Below are 23,312 nucleotides of genomic sequence, written 5' to 3'. Positions count from 1 at the left end.
GAGGCTCTGCGCCACCCGCAGGAAGCTAGCAGCAGAAAAGGCAAGGGGCTGTCAGTGATTGAGCAGCGGAAGAAAACGTGTGTTTGTGAATCTATGTGGTGATCCTCCCCCGCCCCCCTCTTTAGTGGCCTCTCTGCTTCCACGGCATTAGTTCCCCTCAGTAGTGTAGTGTCTGGCCCATATTCCGAACCCGAGGGGCCTATATTGCGAAGGGCTTTAATCAAGGGGGGACTAGACGATGGTGGGGCAAAGCGGCTACCTCCCACGCTAGGAGCACAAGGAAGTGATTGTGTGTCAGGTGTGAAGATTAAACCCCCTTTCCAACAACAATAGCTGCCGGGAGAAGCGAATGAGTGAGGGAGGGTGATAGTTTTTCACTGGTGTGCACTAGATTCAGCTAATTGCAGTTTTCTCTCCCAAGCGCGTGTTCGGGAAAAACCGGGATTTCGCGACTAGTCTCCGCTAATATTTTCTGGTGATTTTTTCTGCATCGATCTTTCACAACACGTATGTGGTAGTTGCCGGATCACTCGCACGCGTTGAGTGTTTTTTCGAGTGTTTCACACCTTGGAGGCTGAGGAAGTGATGAAGTGAGTGAAGCAGTGGCACAAATTCCTAGTCCAAGAAGGCGGTGGAAATTTACGACTCGGATTATTAATGAAGGATGGAGAAAAAAGTGTGAAACGCTGGCAGAATAAATTTTTCTCGTTCCCGTTGGCGGTAGATAAAAGGTTCGTTTTGGTTCTTTCCAACGGTGGGAGAAAGCAGGAGTAAGAGTGTGACATCCAAGTAAATATTTGAGATATTTGAGGTTGAGATGCAGCAGTGGTAGAAAAAAGTGAGTGAAAGTGAGCACATAAATCAAGAAAGTGCTCTACAGTGGAAGATGTGCTAACGGTTCCACAGAAATGTGCCGTAAGAGCTAAGCCAGTTGAAAAGTAATGGAAAAAGTGTTTCCGGTACTAAAAGAAAAGTGCTTCGCCTCTCCTCGTTCCTAACTACTACTCCCGTACGACAATCTTGTTCTACACACGGGTCCGGAAAGCGCACAACTCTCGATCCCACCTCTGCGTCATTAGCTTCAACCATCGAGGGAAAGTTCTACGCAGAAAAGAATAAACTGAAACAAGCAACAAACAACAACCTTAACTAAGCTTAATTGTCTCGAGCCGAGCTCTACATAAATAGAGTAATCCAAGTAGGCGGCGTTGGCTTCGAGGTGAAAGGCAACATCGAAGCAGGCCATCCAATCTATCGCCCATTAATAGTCGGAACGCACACAAACCATTCTCCCGATCATCGGCTACAGGAAAGAAGAAAATTCGTGTGCACCTCACCCACCTATAGCGAAGGCAATAGTGTTTCAATTTTCCTCTTCGTTCGATATCATTATATCCAGTTGTTGAGGGATCCGCTTGGGCACTCCTTGTCGTCGGCCACGTGTCGCGCATAGTAACGGACCTTTGACGCACCCAAACACCCTGCACACTAGATCTATTCGAAAGCACCCCATCCGAAACAATGGATAAAATTTGGATAACATTTATGCTGCTGCTCATCGCAATCATCAACGTGCAAACAAGTGAGTACAATCCGACTTTTTTCTCCCGCGATGTCTATTGTTCTATTTATTTTCATTTTTTTTATTTTCCATTCAATGGCTGTCGAATTTCAAATGGCACCATTCGCAGTCACGATTCTTATTCAGCACCACGCGTTTTGGATGTTGCCGTTGTGTGAAATTTGATTACGATTGTCGCCGATTTTGGGCCGGGTGCTGTGCGTTCGTTCTTCTGGATGGCGAAATTTGATTTCTGGCGGAATGCGGCCGGAATTCGCAAAATGAATGAGATTGCGTAATGGGACCGTTTATGGTCGAAATGGGGACGGCCCGGGTGGGGAGTAAATTTATTTAATGGAAAAAAATCTGTGGAAATTCTCGAACTTGGTTTTGTCCATTGTCAGTTGCCAATCGTGGTCGTAATCAATTTGACTAAATTGTTGTCAAGTAAAAGAAAAGCATTAACATTTGCACTAGCTTGTTTGGGCTTGGTCAACATCATATTGTGTAATATTATTTTCGCGATTCAAAACACTTAATATCGTCGTCGGGGATGTGATAATAATTGGTTGAATGGGGTTCAGAGTGGGTTACTGCTTCAACTACTTAGAATCCTTGCATTCAATCTATTAATGTATTTCAGGACAAGAAAACTAAATTATAGGTGACCTTTTTGGACGATTTTGTTATCTGACCTCCAGACTGTCGGTGAGAGCGATGACCCATTCGTAGCTCCGATGACGATGCTATATCACGTCTTTGTTGCCCTGAAACTACTACTGCTGGATTTGAGTGGTGCATGAAGTCGCCTTATCAAAGCGAAAACTCGTGAATTTCGTGCAGTTATTTTTTTTATATTAGGTGCATTTTGACATGGGATTACATTCTTCGGTTAGCCAGCCAAAGTTTCCAGAAAGTCACGAAAAATTTCCAGGTAGTATGGGCTGAAAAGTTAGTCGTATTTTAACCGTTTATGGAGATTTTGTCATCAATCGATCAGTGAACTCTCTAAGATTTCATCCAACTACAAAATGTTTGCACTGGATTTAATCAGGCACTGTTAACCAATCTCGTTCGTATATGGTCGGGGTTCAGCCAAACCGCACCAAGTGGCTTTTTGACTGACTAATGATATTTTGCTTAGAAAAACGGAAAGTATTTTAAGTCAAATCATGCGTACATTTGTTGTAGGATATCCCTAGTTATGGCGTTGAACAATGTCCGATGCGATTTGTGATTAATTGAATCTGTTACACAAAAATTTTGGCAGAAATATTGGAAATTTTTCATTTGCGCTTGGTGTGATTTGGCAGAACCCCGACCATAGTGAAGACACAGACAGCTTCGGAGGACCAAATTAATCTTTCAAAGTTCCACATCATGCGATACATATAGAAGGCGTTTTGGGCCAGAACCCGGATACGGGAGACCAACTCTTTGCTTTCCCGGAAAATTCTTTCCTATATTCACAGAAAGTTTTCCACGGGAAGTTTGGGTCCTTTTCAAATTTTCAAGAGAAATTTCCTCGAATTTCGAATGGAAAATCCTTCGAATCTCCACATGAAATTCTTGATAGTTTTTATACTTAATTATTTCAAATTTGCGTAGGATTTTTTTCCAACACTACACATTTTCTTCAATGAACCCTTGAGTGTAGGGTTTAAGTCGTATTCAGAGGAAAAGCTGCATCCGAATCAGCTGACTGAAATTCATTACAAAGCTAAGGGCTGACTGTCACTCTCGCATCTGGTACTAATAATAACTGTGTTCTTCAATTGCATACATTCTTCATACAATGGTACTAGAACTTTGCATGCTTTCCAATTTAGTGTTCTATTGGGATTTCCACAGTTAATAATTGAAAGTTTGTCTATGCCCGTCAGTCTATACCTGCTACCGTCGCACTATTTCAGCCCAAATCCTGGCCAAAAGTCAAAAACATTATTTTTAGATATTTCCATATTATTTTTTTGTTTTTGTACTCTCAAATAGTAATACTAGTTTTTCATGTGATTTTGCATCAATATTGACTACTTGTAAGTAATGCTGACTGTCAAATCGCAATTTTTCATGAAAAAATGTTCATGTTCCATAATGATGATATTAATTGCAAGATTTTCTCTACCTTTTTTTACAATAATATGTTTTACAAAATTTAACATTTGATTAGGTTTCAAACCCGATTAAGCAACAGAATTGTCAGCGTTGGAAAGATTGTAGTTTCCTTATGAGGCTCCATGAAAAATAATTCACGCATCTGTAGTAGCCAAGCAAATCCGTCTTCCGATCTGCCTTTTACCAACGAAAACAAGCGTAGAACACCGAGGGATAATTCGCATGTTCACGCCTCAGAAACAAAACACTGAATGTTGATCGTTTATTTTCACCGTTCGAATAATCTAGAATTCCTGTCAGCCTACTAAGATTGAATTTCAAATTTCTTCTCATTAGCTTGTTAGTATGCTGGTATTTCAAATGCCTACTACGATTGAATTTCAATTTTTTTCCTCTTAATTTTTTCCTTTAATGTAATTTTTTAAATATTTTAGTTCATTTAATTATTTTTATCATGAAATAAGGAATACGTTCCACTTTATCCATCAACTAGTTTTATTTGCTAATTATCTAATACATGCATTCATCTCTTAGACTAGGTGTTCCGTGTTTTCTTAACACTATCATCCTTATTTGCTATGTTATAATTTTAGTTATTATTAATACATTTCAATTGCCTCTGGCAGTTAGAATTTTTCCTCTGGTTGAATTGAACCATGTAGGAATTACAATGTTTTCAACTTAAACTAATCTTAACCTATTTTATACTAAGGGTACAAGGAGTTAATCGTTGCAATAGAAGGAGGCAACTTCAGAATCATTTTCAGAATTTTATTTTGAATCCTCTGAAGTGCCTTCTTTCTGGTATTGCAGCAACTAGTCCATATTGGTACAGCATACAACATGGCAGGTCTAAAAATTTGTTTGTAAATCAAAAGTTTGTTCTTAAGACAAAGTTTTGATTTTCTGTTTATAAGTGGATATAGACACTTAATATATTTGTTACATTTGGTTTGAAGGCATTCAATGTGATTTTAAAAGTTAATTTTGATCTAGCAGAAGTCCTAAATATTTAGCTTCGCTAGACCAATTAATTGGAACCCCATTCATAGTGACAATATGTCTGCTAGAAGGTTTCAAATAAGAAGCTCTCGGCTTATGTGGGAAAATTATAAGCTGAGTTTTCGATTGCAAAAAAGTTTGGAAATTTTCCATTTTTGCAAGTAAGTGGAGAAAATATCCAAACTTTTTTGCAATCTACTACAAATGACACGAAGGCTTCGCCCTTTGGCTGAAAGGCCCGTGTCATCTGCAAACAAAGATTTTTGACACCCTGGTGGTAAATCAGGTAAGTCAGAAGTAAAAATGTTATACAAAATGGGCCCCAGTATGCTGCCTTGGGGAACACCAGCCCTTACAGGTAATCTATCAGATTTAGAATTCTGATAGTTTACCTGCAGTGAGCGATCTGATAAATAATTTTGGATCAGTTTAATAATGTACAGAGGAAAATTAAAATTCAACAATTTTACAATCAAACCTTCATGCCAAACACTGTCAAATGCTTTCTCTATATCAAGAAGAGCAACTCCAGTCGAATATCCTTCAGATTTGTTGAGCCGAATTAAGTTCGTAACTCTTAATAACTGATGAGTGGTTGAATGCCCATGGCGAAAACCAAATTGCTCATCAGCAAAAATAGAATTGTCATTAATATGAACCATCATTCTATTTAAAATAATCTTTTCAAACAGTTTGCTTATTGAAGAAAGCAAACTGATTGGGCGATAACTAGAAGCCTCAGCTGGATTTTTGTCCGGCTTTAAAATTGGAACAACTTTGGCGTTTTTCCATTTATCTGGGAAGTATGCCAATTGAAAACATTTGTTAAATAAATTAACCAAAAAGGATAAAGAGCTCTCAGGAAGTTTTTCGATAAGTATGTAGAAAATACCATCATCACCCGGGGCTTTCATATTTTTAAATTTTCTAGTAATAGATCTCACTTCATCCAAATTAGTTCTCAACGAAGGGTCGAAAACATTATCTTGATTGAGAATGTCTTCGAAGCTCCGTGTAACCTGATCCTCAATTGGACTAGTGAGACCTAGACTAAAATTATGGGCACTCTCGAACTGCTGAGCAAGTTTTTGAGCCTTTTCGCCATTTGTTAATAAAATTTTATTTCCTTCTTTAAGCGCCGGAATTGGCTTTTGAGGTTTTTTAAGAATTTTTGTTAATTTCCAAAAGGGTTTCGAACTGGGATCCAACTTCGAGACATTATTCTCAAAGTTGGTATTTCTCAGAATAGCGAAACGTTTTTTAATTTCATTTTGCAAATCTCGCCAAATAACTTTCAACGCGGGATCTCGAGTTCTTTGGTATTGCCTTCGCCTCACATTTTTAAGACGGATCAGTAGCTGAAGATCGTCGTCAATAATAATGGAGTTGAATTTAACTTCACATTAAGGAATTGCAATGCCTCTGGCTTCGACAATTAAATTTGTCAAAGATACGAGCGCATTGTCAATATCATTTTTGGTATCCAAAGGAATATTAACATCAAAATTCCTATCGAGTCAAAGTCAGCATGAGTTACCAATTGGCCACACAGCTGACTTGAATCCGTTAAAACTAAATCAATTGTAGAAGGATTTCGACTGGAAGAAAAACAAGTAGGGCCATTGGGATATTGAATAGTATAATATCCCGCAGAACAATCTTCAAATAAAATTTTGCCATTGGAATTGCTTTGAGCATTATTCCATGAGCGGTGTTTGGCATTGAAGTCACCAATTACGAAGAATTTTGTTTTTGTTGAATTTTTTGTTGTGAGTCAGAATTTGAAGATCAGCTTTCAACAAATTCTTTTGCAGTCCATTGCATTGAAAAGGCAAAAAGGCTGCAATTAAGGAAAATTGACCAAAATTTGTTTCAACAGAAACTCCCAAGGTTTCAAAAACTTTGGTTTCAAACGAAGAAAATAATTTATGTTTGATACGTCTATTAATGACAATGGCGACCCCACCACAGGCGCTGTCAAGACGATCATTTCTGTAGATGAAATAATTTGGATCTCTCCGGAGAGTCCGGGTTTTAAATAAGTTTCTGTTATAATGGCAATATGCACATTATGAACTGTTAGGAAGTTGAATAATTCATCTTCCTTACCCTTTAGAGAGCGGGCATTCCAATTTAGAACTTTCACACAATTATTTAGATCCATTAAAACGAAGTCCGATAACAATTTTTTGTGTGTACTTTATACCAACCTGAACAGCTTCTGGTATGGTATTTGCTTTGAACATTGCATCAATCATGTGATGCAATTGTTCAGTTAAAAAATCAAAATCGGAAGCAGTCATGCTGCCTGAATCGGCAACATGACCGTTATTTTCCGTTGGGACATGGGTATAAACCTCATTTTGAGAAGAGAAATTTTGTCTACCAGCAGCGATGTTTGCATACGTAGGTTAGGGTGGCTCAAATTATTATGGGAAAAACTTTTTTCAACTTTTTTGATGGGCCGCCCTCTTATTCGGCTCTATTTGATGCCCTGATGCTCTGGACAAAATTTCAGCCAAATCAGTCAACGTTTGGGCGGTGCTAAACTCGTTGGAAGTTTATATGCAAAAATGTATGCAGAAACATCCAAAAACAGTGATTTGCAGTTGGACGGCACAATTTACGATCAAGAATCATGATACTCATTCAGATCTTGAGGAATTTAATACAGAATGTAATGCAGAAAACCGCGAGAAGATTAGAGTTTATTAGACAAAGAAGTGCACTTTTGTTAAAATGAACTAAATAAAATTCTTGAGAAATGCCCCTCTGGGAAGTACCAGAGTGGGATTTCTTTTTCCTCTTAATTACTTGGACTGGTGAAAATCCAAGTAATTGAGAAATTTCAATTTTAATCTCATCCAGTGATTTGTCATCACTGGGGAGACCTTTCAAGACGACTTTGAACAATCGCTCAGTTTTGTCGTCGTATGTGAAGAATTTATGGCGCTTCTCAGTCAAATACTGAAGAAGACGTTTGCGATCGTCAAAGGATCCCGGCAAAACGCGGCAGTCACCCTTCCTAGCAATCTGAAATGAAACCTTGATCCCCTGGAGGTTACTCAAAATCTCATTCCGGAAGCCAGAAAATTCGGCAACAGATACCACAATTGGCGGAATCCTTTGCTTTTTCGCATGAATCGAATCACCTGGGCTAGAGGTATATTCGATTTGCTCAATTTCATCATTAATCAAATCGAACTGATTGCTCAGTTCGATTGGAGAAGAATTATTTCCGATATTAGAGTTAGAAGGAATATCTGAATTCTCCAGCTTCCTTCTATTTTTCCGCGCTTAGGCAGGACGGTCTTGAAACCTTGTTTCTTTGAAGGAAGTGGAGAATTCAGAGACTCCCCTTCCTTTTGTTTTTATTAATGCTCATGGCTGAGCGTGGAGACGTGACCTTCTAAGATGTTTTTCCCAGAACGGTGTCCCTGCAGGATTACCACCGCTTGTCGGAATTTTACTTCCGCAAACGGGTCCAACGTAAAACGAAGGCACGGGTCCTTGCAAAGATCGTAACGGGATTAGTGGGTACAAATAGCGCTAAGAAGCACCGTTGAAATTAAAATAGCTTCGGGTAGTATTAAAAACTTCCTTCCGCAAAGAGAGAAAGAACCGCACAGCACGAAAGCACGATGCGGTCTGTGACTAGGTTATTCTTTATTAATAACAATAACTAACTATTATCACCATTCGGGTGTCTTGTTGATAGTTGGGTCGCAGCTTTCTGTTTCAAATTTGTTTTTTTTTCGGAAAACTAAAACTCCAAAGTTGCCCCCGGAATTAGGCGTACTAGATGATTTTTTTTTTGAAAGGTGGACATTTGGTTCTAGAGTGATCTAAAAGGAGGACATATGAAAAAGTATGAAATTTCTTTTGCCCATCGGATCGTTGTCGAGAACCATTTTCACCGGGTTACTGTCCGACATTCTGGCTACGTGCCCGGCCCACCACAGTCGTCCGATTTTCGCGGTGTAAACGTTTGATGGTTTTCCCAGCAGCTCATGCAACTCGTGGTTCATTCGCCTCCTCCACGTACCGTCCGCCATCCCTTCGTATTACTTCTTCCAAAGCGATGTTGAATAGCAGACACGAAAGTCCATCACCTTGCCGTAACCCTCTGCGCGTTTCGAAGGGATTCGAGAATGTCACTGAAACTCGAACAACGCACATCATCCGATCCATCGTCGCCTTGATGAGCATTGTCAGTTTATCCGGAAATCCGTGTTCGTGCATTAGCTGCCATAGCTGGTTCCGATCGATTGTATCATATGCGGCTTTAAAGACGATAAATAGATTATGTGTGGGCACGTTGTATTCGCGGCATTTCTGCAGTACTTGGCGTATGGCGTAAACCTGGTCCGTGGTGGAGCGTTCGCCCATAAAACCCGCCTGGTACTGCCCCACGAACTCCCTTGCAATTGGAGTTTGTCGACGGCATACAATTTGCGAGAGTACCTTGTAGGCGTTGTTCAGCAAAGTGATTGAGGGTTAGTTGCTACAATCCTTATCGCCCTTTTTGTAGATGGGACACACGACACCTTCCATCCACTCTTGTGGCAAAACTTCCTTCTCCCAAATTTTGGTAATGACCCATGTACAGCGCTCTAGCCAGTGCCTCACCACCGTGTTTGAATAGCTCTCCTGGTAGTTGGTCAACCCCAGGGGCTTAGTTGTTCTTCAGCCGGCCAATCTCCTCCTGGATTTCCTGGAGATCCGGAGCCGGTAAAATTATGTCTTGCACGCGTGCCCCTAGGTTCATCACCATACCGCCATCTTCGTCTGCCACATCGCCATTCAGGTGTTCTTCGTAGTGCTGCCGCCACCTTTGGATCACCTCACGCTCGTTCGTAAGAAGGTTCCCGTTTATGTCCTTACACATATCAGGCTGTGGCACGTGGCCCTTACGTGAACGGTTTAACTTCTCATAGAACTTTCGTGTGTTATTATCGCGGTACAGTTGCTCCGTCTCTTCACGGTCTCGATCTTCCTGCTGGCGCCTTTTCCACCGGAAAATCGAGTTTTGTCTGTTCCGCGCCTGTTTATATCGTGCCTCGTTCGCCCTCGTGCGGTGTTGCAGCAATCTCGCCCATACTGCATTCTTCTCTTCTACTAACTGCTCACATTCGCCAGTCGTTTCTCTGATCTGGGGGCACAGTGCCAAATGCAGCGGTTGCGGTGCTACCAATGGCGGATCGAATATCTCTCCAGCCATCTTCAAGAGAAGCTGCTCTTCCGTTGCGAGTGCCACTTCCAACTGCTACGTGAAATTTTGGGCTAGTCTGCCTTCTTGTAGCCGCCAAACGTTAAGCCGCGGCGATCGATTCCGCGCGTGTTGTACACCGTCGAATGTTTTGAGCGCAGGGATACTGCAACAAGGTAGTGGTCGGATTCAATATTCGCACTGCGGTAAGTGCGGACGTTCGTAAAGTTGGAGAAGAATTTAGATTTGGTTTTCCGTTTCTTGGTTAGGTGAACTCTAGCTGGCCTTGTGGATATTTTTGCGGGGAAAGAAGGTGCTTCGTACTACAATTCCGCGGGCGGCTGCGAAGTTTATGCATCGTAGGCCGTTGTCATTCGATACGGTGTGCAGACTATCCGGTCCGATGACCGGTTTATACATCCTACCTGTGCGTTCATGTCACTGATGGCGATTTTGACGTCCCGCAGTAGGCATCCATCGTATGTCTGCTCCAGCTGTGCGTACAACGCTTCTTTCTCGTCGTCGGGTCTCCCTTCGTGTGGGCAGTGCATGTTGATGATGGTATAGTTGAAGCTTGCACATCCTTGCGTTGATTGTCTGCCACCCAATCACGCGTTGGCGCATCTTACCCAGCACTATGAAGCCAGTTCCCAGCTCGTTTGTGGTGCCACAGCCTTGGTAGAAGGTAGCCGCTCGATGCCCGCTTTTCCACACTTTCTGTCCTGTCCAGCCAATCTCCTGCAGCGCCACGAAAAGATTATATCGAGTCGCATTATCTTTCAGGGCTGTTTAGCGTCCCGCCTAACACCAGGACTTGGGCTTGTTCGCTTTGAGCGGCACACGGTCGCTTTGGTGGGGCATACATGTGGATACATGCAGCTTTTTATAGGAATTTAACAGGGCCCACTGTCAAACCCAACCACATCCTAGGCAAGCCCCACAACTCGCAGATGACCTGGGGAGGGATCGTCAAGCCCTTGGACATAGTCCCTGCTGCCCTGCTTTTACTGAAAGTACATATGGGATGTTGAAAGATTTCGTAACTCTGAAATGCGTCCTAGAAATGTGAGCTTTCATACAAAAGTATCAAAGCACTATGGAGGTAAAAATATATCAAGTTTCGTGTGGCATAAGCAAAGGAATTTTCCTTAAAGAAAGTTTATCAATTACGTAACGCAAAATGCGGCCATTTCATCACCACTCCCCCCCATCTAACAATTTTTGTATGAATCCTCTAAAAAATGCATGGATCGTCATACATCTCGCAACCACCCCGCACCCAGGGAAACCATTGCCTCCAAAATTTTGAACGGCAGGAGGATTGAAGGGCAATTGTATGCCAACCTGATATAACCGTTCACGTTTACCGAGTTTATTTAATCGACGTTTTATTTGCCCGGCTGTTTGGCTCAGGGAAAACCCTAGGACGGTTATCAAGCGAAATTGGCAAAATCTCTTAAACGCAAGCTAAATCTCCTCCCATTCATTCACCGCAAGACCTTAGGGACCGCAAAAAGTTTCTATACTACCAAAAAACACACGTGTTTGGCTCCCGAAATTAGTGAGTCGTTTATTTAAGAAACTGACGTTAAACGTAATTAAGCTAAATCACCATCACTTTACTTCTAGAATATTTTATTCGTGCTGGACGTTTTTCAACGGAAATGGAAACTAAGAGCGAACATGGCCATGTAACTAAGCTCTAACACGTACCTGCGCAGGTTTTTGATGACCGATGGGGCCCGACGAACTTCGACGAATCTGGCAGCTTCTACCACGCTGCGATTTGGCGCGCAACTTACAGATGACCCGCTTGTGTTTTATGGCCGAACTAGAGATGTGGAGGTAGTGGTGGCTGGAACGGAAGCTTCCGTTTTGTTCCGCGAGAGCAATGGCGGCGTAAAAATGCCGATAATGTCCCCCGGGCGATCCTCACTTACGGATAGAGGCACACGTACCCAAAGCGTACGGCTTCGCGTACTTTTCCGTTCCACCGAGCGGGGATCGGCGAAACCTCTATCTTTCGGTTCGGATCGGGTGCTCTGCGTGCAATAGACGACACGCGCTCTTGGAAGGCTCCGGTCCACAGAAATTGATGGAGAGGGACCTTACCTTCGGCAATGGACGACCGATGGGAGATTCTTCGCTACGATGGTTTGAACGGCTTCACACTCCGTTTAACTACCTACTTGAGGCGGGCCTTCACGGAACACACGGGTCTCGATGATCTTGAACGGAATTCGCCCCACGACGAATCCTTGTACGGTCGCCATAACACGACGGAAATTTCCAGCCGTACGAAAAAAAGCACAGGGCGCTGCGTGTCCAACACGAAATCACATTATTTTAAGAATTGCTCAGCTTAATTAAATTTAATTACACTGACCCCACAATCATGGGTCACACACTAATATGAGTCATTCCCATTTGACCGACATGCAAAATGGAGTGACTAATTATTGTTACAAAGTGACCCATATATGTGGAGTCAGTGTACCTTTTTTCGTATTAATTCACTTTAATAAAATTATCGGAGCAGAAAACGCAATCGATTGGACCTCGGTCCACAAAACTAGGAAGAAAAACACAGAACATTCAACACCACTTATTTTTTAAAACTCACTCACTAACTTTACCTTCAACTAAAATTACTCAAGCAAAATCTTAAACTTTCAAGAACTGAACGTAAGTATTTAATTCGCGCACTTCTGCTCTCCAGCCGATTCGTAGACGAAATGAGCGAGTCTGAGTCGTACTAACGCAAGAAAATTTGAATCTTTTGAAATCATTTTACAAATCTGAGCTATCATTCAATTTGATTGTAAAGCATATTCAAATAAAATTGCGCCAACCGATTAGCATGCCGATCAGAGGCAGGCGCCTGTTTGCCGCCTATTTGCAGCTCACATGCGTGCCATAATGAGTTGAGCTTTTATAACAAAATACTATAAACTTGAAATTGATACAGGAACGAACAGATTTTACGAACGCAAACGAAACACGACACACGATCATAAATTAAAACAAAATTCAAAATTTATTTTTGTTTTATCGGTTCTAATCGAATATTTTATTTAAATTGTAATCGAAATAAACGTGGATGGATGCATGGATTTGATAGGATTCAATACCTCGTGATATTAAGTCTGCCGGCTTGTCCACTCCGGCAACATGGTTCCAGGACTATTGTTCGGTAATTCGTTGGATCATGGTCACACGGTTGCCAATGAATGTTGTTCACGTTGAAGAATTTGATACGATCGTTTCCTGGCAAACAAACCAAACCTAGGGTTTTCACGGATGGGTCGTGGTCTAATGATATTTCTTCGGTATTGGCGATCGCTAAATTTTCCTTGGGAATACTTTCCAACACTTTTGGACAATTCGATGCCCCTTTCTCTTGACGAAAATCCACCTTCGAAGACTTTGTAAGAATGCCTCGGTGAGGTCAATTGTGGAGAGAAAATTTGCTCGCGGTAGGCGTCCAAGAATTCGTCCAGGGTGCAGAAGGGGATAGGCGTCACGTACGGTCCTGTCATTTAGCTTGCGAGCGTCCAGACAGAGTCGTATCGCCCCGATGTTTTCTGGATTGGCACGATATTCAGTGTCCAATCTGAATCCGATTCTTCGAGTATTCCTTGATCGAGTAATCGGTCGATTTCAGCGAATAAACCGTGCTGAATCTTTGGGGCAATCGGATAGGGATATAATCTTACGGGTTTATTATTCTTGCACTCCTCTTTTAGCACAATTTTGTGCTCGCAAAGTGGAGTAGTTTCGAGGGTGTTCGAGTCAGCTAGTTTAAACATTTTCTTAATTTCCTCCAACTTTATTTGTTGTGCCTCGGTTAATATCGGGCATGGTGTGTTCCAATTAGAATCAGACCTCTCGCCTTCTTCTGAGATTGTTTTTTTTTTTTTTTGTGTCTTTATTAAGGAGACTTTCAGCCCGAGGCTTCTGAGATTGTTGCGACTGAAAGATTAATACGGAAAAGTTCCCAAAAATCCATACCGCAAATACACTCTTTTGTCAAATTGGGCGCCACTAGCGTAGGCAAAACGCGCGTTTTACCGCTGAATGTGAACGGTATCAGGACTTCTCCTAGAATTTCTAAGGGTGATCCATCTGCCGTTTGTAGTGCTACGGGATGAGAAGGTTTGCAGAGACTAACATTTCTCAGTTTCCCAAAGACATTGGCGTTGATAAACGATAAATTGCTTCCGCAGTCGAGCAGTGCATACACCGGTAAATCAAAAATTTTAAGCTCCGTGTGTGGTCTGTTATCCGTTATGTTATCTAGTGTTATCTTGTGTATTTGAGGATGGACCTCATTCTCGTCCATGTCGTCTGATCTGCACTCGTAGAAACGGTATAAATCAGGCAACCTTTTGCGCCTGTGGAAGTCCCAGCGGCTTTAGGGCTTTCCCTGAAGTTTTTTTACAGAACGGACAGTTTTCAGTGGTACACCTCCTACAAAATACCCTACGTGGAACGGGGCATTTTACCAGCTCATGATCGTCCTCACAATTAAAGCACTCAAATTCACTAGGAGGAGTGTATTCTGCAACCAATCTAGTTAAAAAGTTTGCCTTACTGCTACATGGCTTTGGCTCCTTCGGAAGACTTTCCATTCCCAGCCATTTTTCAGGTGAATTTATTTTATATTGTGGTTTGCTTTCTGTTTTTGAGTTATTTGAAACAAACTTCGAGCTTTACTGGGTATTTTGATTCTTTGTTGAATCATTCTGCAGTTGTCGATTGAAAAATGTTCTGGTCATAGATGAATTTACCCCATTGGTGTTAATCGTGCAAGTCGGGCCAAACACTTTCGTGAATGCCGAGAAATCTGTCGCATCGAGATCTTTCCCGATTTTGTTGGCGAGTCTGATAAATTTTCTTTCTAAGGACTGAATCCAAATCAGGATGTCTGAACTCCTTCCTTAGTTCCTCGCATAGATGCGGCCAATCTATTAGGGACTGCTGGTTCCGTCTTGAGATGTACCACCCAAGAGCCGGTCCGTCAAGGAGGTGAATCGCCGAATCGAATAAATCGGATTCAGTGGCGTGTTCTGAAATGGCTAATTGTTCAACGTGTGTCAGAAACTCGTGTGAGCTCTAGACCATGATCAGTCCCAGCATATTTTTTTAGTTTCCACTGGGAAACGGGCAACGTCTTGCGGTGCGGAAAAGTAAGCGGAATCGTAGAGGCAATCGTTACTGGAATGACCGGCGGAATCGCCGAAGTGCCAAACTGACCCTACGGATCGTGTTGTCAACGTCTCGGCTGGTGGCAGTGGAATAGGTAGATACGACTGCGAGTCTTGAAGGTTTGCCGCGTTGACGCTTGTTTGTGGAATGTTATCTCCCTTCCACAGTGGACTGAACGAGAAGTCATCAATTTTCCGACAATAATGGTATGGAATGCTACCATAGATCGTCGCAGTCGATAAGACCGGTGCTCTAGGTTCCTTAAAATTCGCGGGTGAACTTCCACTAATGGGTAGTGGGTCCAGTTCACGAACATACACTGTAGATGTTGGTACAGTAGAAGAACCGATTTCATTAAAATCTATCAAAGAACGACCACTGGTGGGAAGCTGATTTGCCCCTATCGATGTCGTGAGCCCAGCCGGGTTTGTCCCCTTGGGAACGGTGGAGGTATTTGAGGATACCCCTTGTGTTGGAGAGACGTCATCAACTAGGAAAGGGTTCGTCCTGTTGAGTGATAAACGAGGAGCCGGGGTAGGGGCTCTTCGAATCTCTTCCCTTAACCCTTTGAGCTGGGTTGACATTGCTCATTGAAAACAGCTCGAGTATTCTGTTGGAAAACTTATTACCCTGAGTTTTAAATTCACCCACCGCGTGATTTTTGATCACTGCTACCCGATGGCCTAAGTTTTATAGGCGAGCTTTAAAAAAGGGACCCTTGCTACTGGGTTAGATTTCAAAAGTACCTGTAATTCTCCAAAAAATTTCTTGCACGCCTGCAAATCAATTTCTGGGTCCATATCATAATGGATAATGAACTCGTGTCCTTCCTTTTCATCATTCAACATTTGCTTTAATCGCCGACGTCTGTTTACGAACATTGACCGATCTGCTTCGCCATATCGTTCACATTAACCACCACGGAGCAAAAATAACAGAAGCCACTAATTTCTCATAAAAATACGACCTGTGTGGGTAATTTAATTCTAAGTTTGAATTTAATGAAAACTCCCCCTACGTACAGAAGGAAAAAATGTCCGAAGATATTTTTCCCCTCCTGAGAACCTTTTTTGCCTTTCTCGTATACTAAGTATACGGTAAAGGCTATATGATCGCTCCAAAAACAAACTTTTTATAGAAGGCCCAGAGACCCATAGTGTTATATACCAATCGACTCAGTTCGACGAATTGAGGTGATGTCTGTGTGTGTGTGTGTGTGTGTGTGTGTGTGTGTGTGTGTGTGTGTGTGTGTGTGTGTGTGTGTGTGTGTGCGCACAAAACGACGCAAAAAATGTCACTCATTTTTTAGGCACTTATCCTCAACCGATTTGCTCGCAACAAATTGCATTCGACGCAGAATCCTTTCCCATTGTTTCCTATTGAAAATTGGCCAGGTCGGACTATGGGATCGGAAGTTATGGCCAAAATACAAATCTATGCGTAAAAATCGCGTGAAAAATGTCACTCATTTTTCGGGCACTTATCCTCAACCGATTTGCTCGCAACACATTCCATTTGACGCAGAATCCTTTCCCATTGTTTCCTATTGAAAATTGGCCAGGTCGGACTATGGGATCGGAAGTTATGGCCAAAATACAAATTTAAACGTAAAAATCGCGTAAAAATGTCACTCATTTTTCGGGCACTTATCCTCAACCGATTTGCTCGCAACAAATTCCATTTGACGCAGAATCCTTTCCCATTGTTTTGTATTGAAAATTGGCCAGGTCGGACTATGGGATCGGAAGTTATGGCCAAAATACAAATTTATACGTAAAAATCGCGTAAAAAATGTCACTCATTTTTCGGGCACTTATCCTCAACCGATTTGCTCGCAACAAATTCCATTTGACTCAGTATCCTTTCCCATTGTTTTCTATTGAAAATTGGCCAGGTCGGACTATGGGATCGGGAGTTATGGCCAAAATACAAATTTCTACGTAAAATCGCGTAAAAAATGTCACTCATTTTTCGGGCACTTATCCTCAACCGATTTGCTCGCAACAAATTCCATTTGACGCAGAATCCTTTCCCATTGTTTCGTCTTGAAAATGGGCCAGGTCGGACTATGGGATCGGGAGTTATGGCCAAAATACAAATTTATACGTAAAAATCGCGAAAGAAATGTCACTTATTTTTCAGGCACTTATCCTCAACCGATTTGCTCGCAACAAATTCCGTTTGACGCAGGATCCTTTCCCATTGTTTCCTATTGAAAATTGGCCAGGTCGGACTATGGGATCGGAAGTTATGGCCAAAATACAAATTTATACGTAAAAATCGCGTAAAAACTGTCACTCATTTTTCGGGCACTTATCCTCAACCGATTTGCTCGCAACAAATTGCATTCGACGCAGAATCCTTTCCCATTGTTTCCTATCGAAAATTGGCCAGGTCGAACTATGGGATCGGAAATTTTGGCCAAAATACAAATTTATACGTAAAAATCGCGTAAAAAATGTCATTCATTTTTCGGGCACTTCTCCTCAACCGATTTGCTCGCAACAAATTGCATTCGACGTAGAATCCTTTCCCATTGTTTACTATTGAAAATTGACCAGGTTGGACTATGGGATCGGAAGTTATGGCCAAACCACCTTTTTGCCTTTCTCGTATACTAAGTATACGGTAAAGGCTATATGATCGCTCAAAACAAACTTTTGATAAAATGCCCGTAGACCCATAGTACTATATACCAATCGACTTAGTTCGACGAATTGAGGTGATGTCTGTGTGTGTGTGTGTGTGTGTGTGTGTGTGTGTGTGTGTGTGTGTGTGTGTGTGTGTGTGTGTGTGTGTGTGTGTGTGTGTGTGTGTGTGTGTGTGTGTGTGTGTGTGTGTGTGTGTGTGCGCAAAACTACTCAACAAAATGTCACTCATTTTTCGGGCACTTATCCTCAACCGATTTGCTCGCAACAGGTTGCATTCGACGCAGAATCCTGTCCTTTTGTTTCCTATTTGAAATTGGCGAGATCGAACTATGGGATCGAGAGTTATAGCCAAAATACAAATGCATACGAAAAAATCGCGTAAAAATGTCACTCATTTTTCGGGCACTTATCCTCAACCGATTTGCTCGCAACAAGTTGCATTCGACGCAGAATCCTGTCCCATTGTTTCCTATTTGAAATTGGCCAGATCGAACTATGGGATCGAAAGTTATGGCCAAAATACAAAATCATCCGAAAAAATCGCGTAAAAAATGTCACTCATTTTTCGGGCACTTATCCTCAACCGATTTGCTCGCAACAAGTTGCATTCGACGTAGAATTCTGTCCCATTGTTTCCTATTTGAAATTGACCAGATCGAACTACGGGATCGAAAGTTATGGCCAAAACACAAAATCATACGAAAAAATCATGTAAAAAATGTCACTCATTTTTCGGGCACTTATCCTCAATCGATTTGCTCGCCTCAAGTTGCATTCGACGCAGAATCCTGTCCCACTGTCTCCTTTTTTAAATTGGCCAGATCGAACTATGGGATCAAAAGTTATGGCCAAAATACAAACTCTTACGAAAAAATCGCGTGAAAAATGTCACTCATTTTTCGGGCACTTATCCTCAACCGATTTGCTCGCAACAAATTGCATTCGACGCAGAATCCTGTCCCATTGTTTCCTATTTGAAATTGGCCAGATCGGACTATGGGATCGAAAGTTATGGCCAAAATACAAAATCCTACGAAAAATCGCGTAAAAAATGTCACTCATTTTTCGGGCACTTATCCTCAACCGATTTGCTCACAACAAGTTGCATTCGACGTAGAATCCTGTCCCGTTGTTTCCTATTGAAAATTGGCCATATCGGACTATGGAATCGAAAATTATACCATTTTTGCCTTTCTCGTATACTAAGTATACGGTAAAGGCTATATGATCGCTCCAAAAACAAACTTTTTATAGAAGGCCCGGAGACCCATAGTGTTATATACCAATCGACTCAGTTCGACGAATCGAGGTGATGTCTGTGTGTGTGTGTGTGTGTGTGTGTGTGTGTGTGTGTGTGTGTGTGTGTGTGTGTGTGTGTGTGTGTGTGTGTGTGTGTGTGTGTGTGTGTGTGTGTGTGTGCGCAAAACTACTCAAAAAATGTCACTCATTTTTCGGGCACTTATCCTCAACCGATTTTCTCGCAACAAGTTGCATTCGACGCAGAATCTTGTCCCATTGTTTCCTATTCGAAATTGGCCAGATCGAACTATGGGATCAGAAGTTATGGCCAAAATACAAATTCATACGAAAAAATCGCGTAAAAAATGACACTCATTTTTCGGGCACTTATCCTCAACCGATTTGCTCGCAACAAGTTGCATTCGACGCAGAATCCTGTCCCATTATTTCTTATATGAAATTGGCCAGATCGAACTATGTGATCGAAAGTTATGGCCAAAATACAAATTCATACGAAAAAATCGCGTAAAAAATGTCACTCATTTTCCGGGCACTTATCCTCAACCGATTTTCTCGCAACAAGTTGCATTCGACGCAGAATCCTGTCCCATTATTTCCTATTTGAAATTGGCCAGATCGGACTATGGGATCGAAAGTTATGGCCAAAATACAAATTCATACGAAAAAATCGCGTAAAAAATGTCACTCATTTTTCGAGCACTTATCCTCAACCGATTTGCTCGCAACAAGTTGCATTCGACGCAGAATCCTGTTCCATTGTTTCCTATTTGAAATTGGTCAGATCAGACTATGGGATCAGAAGTTATGGCCAAAATACAAATTCATACGAAAAAATCGCGTAAAAAATGTCACTCATTTTTCGAGCACTTATCCTCAACCGATTTGCTCGCAACAAGTTGCATTCGACGCAGAATCCTGTTCCATTGTTTCCTATTTGAAATTGGTCAGATCAGACTATGGGATCAGAAGTTATGGCCAAAATACAAATTCATACGAAAAAATCGCGTAAAAAATGTCACTCATTTTTCGGGAACTTATTCTCAACCGATTTGCTCGCAACAAGTTGCATTCGATGCAGAATCCTGTCCCATTGTTTCCTATTTGAAATTGGTTAGATAGAACTATGGGATCAGAAGTTATGGCCAAAATGCAAATTCATACGAAAAAATAGCGTTAAAAATGTCACTCATTTTCCGGGCACTTATCCTCAATCGATTAGCTCACAACAAGTTGCATTCGACGTAGAATCCCGTCCCGTTGTTTCCTATTGAAAATTGGCCATATCGGATTATGGGATCGAAAATTTTACCATTTTTTTTTTATGAAAAAATCGCTAAAAAAAATGTCACTCATTTTTCAGGCACTTTTCCTCAACCGATTTGCTCGCATTTGCATTCGACGCAGAATGTCTCATATTTTCTTATTGAAAATTAGCCAGATCGGACTATGGGCTTAGATGTTATGGTCAAATTACTATTTATTGTGAAAAAGAGTTCAAAAAAGTCTAGCTCACTTTCTTAGCACTTATACTTCATCTATTCCCCAAGCAACACAATTTCAACAAATCTGGTTGCAGTAACCATATTGTGACTGAATCCGGTCATATATAAGTTACTGTGATTGATGTGCAATATGTGTGCTTTTCAGGTCACTCGCAACAGATTGCATTCGACGCAGAATCTTGTCCCATTGTTTCCTATAGAAACTAGGCCGGATCGTACAATTGGGTCAAAAGTTATGGCGAAAATACTAATTTTAAAACTACTAAATAAAATGCCATTTTTTGCTCTTATGCTCATCCGATTTGTTTGCAACAAATTGCGTTTGGCGAGAATTTTTTTATGCATATAAACAAATATGAAAAATAAGACCAATCCACATATTGGTGTTATTTGAGATTTTTCCAAACCTTTTGAACGAACGAGAAAGGCACCATCACCGCTAGGTGGATTAATCTGGGTTTTTAATTTACGTTGGGCGCCAGGTATAAGACCTTCTGTCGACCCCGGAACCGCTGGGCTCGATTTCAGAGGGAAAACGGCATAATATCCCCTGAGACCCGGAGCCGAAAGAGGTCTTGCGTACCCTCCCCGGAGGCTGCCGTTGGCTCTAGACCAGCAGGCTGAAGTTTGATGCCGATTTCCCTCTGAAATCGAACCCAGCGGTTCCGGGGTCGAAAATAGGTCTTATACCAGGGGAAGCTCTCGGAATGCGGAAACCTATCTTTAAAGTTTTACTTACGGTTAACCCAATACTTTTATTTGCCCTAGTCGTTCACACTTCCGTAGTGGCAAGTAGAATTCACTGTGCTGCGGCTCAGAAGCTGACGAAGTGAATCGGGTATGATCCACGGAGAAAACCGCACGACCAACACTGGATCGGAAACTTGATCCCTCGCACCCGAAGAAAAATTATGGTATCACCCATAAAACAGGTCGGACCACTAGCTTTCGTGATTTATTAAGCTCTACTACCTTTTACCTCCCACTCGTACATTGCCTTCCCTATCAGACGACACGACAGTAACTCTCCGAGTCGTTTTTGCTGTTTCCTCCACTTCAGTTCAGTGCATTCAGTCACCCACCAATCACCCATCTCTTGGCGCAGTTCATTTGCGCGCCTTTATCGACTGCCCACGCGTAGGCATCCAAAATGACCGTTGGGTTTACGCGTCTAACATAGTCCCTCATTTTCCGCACTCTAGTGAAAACAACATTCAAATGTTACCTGCCGGTAACATCATGTATTGACCACCTTGAGCATGTGCCCGAGTTGTTTGTACTCCACCATGAACTGCTTGTATAGCTCGTGTATCTCTGAAGAGCAATGTTCGTTGACTGGAAACACACTAGTACATGATGCTTTTCCTTGCAGCTATACGGCAGACATATTTCGACGTGTACTTTTTGGCCTGGTGACCACGCCGGAAACAGTTTCTGCACAGCGAAGGGCTCCGTAGTAGTTTGTCTCGGGATGACACAGACATCCTCTGAATCGCTGGGCATTGAAAGAGTAGGTGAGATTTTTAACAGGCTATGCAATGTTGACAGGCCAGTCAGTGTTGTAAACTGCATTGTGACTTGATCGGATAAGCGATCTTCGGCGTTTCTCTTTTCTCGGAAGATCTCAGCGGAAGGGATCCAAGAATCTTGATGTTGGTGCGCAGAAAGTCGATTAAATCCTTCACCTTAACCTGCTCCTTTGTAATCGAATTCTTCTCCTAACAGCGTCTTGTGATTGGGTACAACCGGGAGCACATGATTCCCACTAACAGGACGATTTGTTCCAAAGTTTTAAATAAATTAAATAAATTGAAGACGCACAAGACACTTCCGTTTGTTGAAAACACTCCACACAGGAACGTCTGTGTGATGGTGAATAGAATAGAGGCTCATAGAAGCCAATATGGGGTGGGTGCAGTGTAGATTAATAGCAAGGGATCAGGAAAAAAAACAGAAAAAAAGAAAATTACTCCCGAGAACTCCTGCGGGAATTACTTCCAGTAAATGAATGATGAACTTCCAAAGACCTTCAAAGAAATTTCCGAAAATAACATCTGAAGGAATTTTCTAAGGAATTCCTAGATGAATTTCCAGAATAAACTCCAACAAATTTTCCTGACAAATTGCAAAAAAAAATATTCTGTAGGAATTAAAAAAAATTCCGGAAGAAGTTTTTGAAAGATTTTCCATAAGCATTACTGAGGAAAATTCCTGACTAAAATAACTGAAATATTTTCTCGAGAACATATCGGAAAATACCATAGGAATTACCGGAGGATTTCTCTGAGAAAGAAATCACTTGACCATTTTGTCAGAGTTATTTCTGGGGGAATTTTCTAAAACATTACTGGATGAATGATCGTTGAAATTCCTGGAAGATTTCCTTGAGGAATTTCTGAAGAAGATTTGCGAGAAATTCCTGAATTGCTTTGGTAGTTCTTCCATTAATTATTCCATGAACTCCATATGAAATACCTGCCTTCCTCCTCAAGGAATTCAGTTGGAAAGTTCTACAAGATTTATCACAATGGGAGAGATCTTTTTTTCGGAACAAATTTAGTGTATCTATTCAAATTGCAGGGAGAATACGTAAAAGGTGCTGCACATAGAGATGCCGCAGATTAATCGATAAATCGTTGTTATAATCGATTGATTTCGAATCTACAACAACCCAACGATAAATCGATTCAATAATCGACAAGAATCGACAGTAATCGATTAGTTACTTATCGATTAACCCTTATGCGGCCAACAAAAAAAACACACGTGGATGGCCGACAGGGTACCCGTGTTCCCATAAATTG

General features: G+C 41.7%; 1 protein-coding gene across 1 annotated transcript in view; it reads left to right on the top strand.

The window, feature by feature from the left end:
• The first annotated feature begins 1,520 nt into the window (after positions 1 to 1,520).
• The window catches only part of LOC134217963 (uncharacterized), a 575,616-nt gene continuing 553,824 nt past the window's right edge, over positions 1,521 to 23,312 (top strand). The window contains exon 1 of the mRNA XM_062696816.1: positions 1,521 to 1,582. Coding sequence (XP_062552800.1) covers positions 1,522 to 1,582 — 61 coding nt within the window. The 5' untranslated portion in view covers position 1,521. The remainder of the gene's footprint in view (positions 1,583 to 23,312) is intronic.

The sequence above is a fragment of the Armigeres subalbatus genome, chromosome 1 (assembly GCF_024139115.2).
Source record: "Armigeres subalbatus isolate Guangzhou_Male chromosome 1, GZ_Asu_2, whole genome shotgun sequence".
Classification (NCBI taxonomy): domain Eukaryota; kingdom Metazoa; phylum Arthropoda; class Insecta; order Diptera; family Culicidae; genus Armigeres; species Armigeres subalbatus.
The sequence above is the reverse complement of the archived record's forward strand: the minus strand, read 5'-3'. Positions and strand labels throughout refer to the sequence as shown.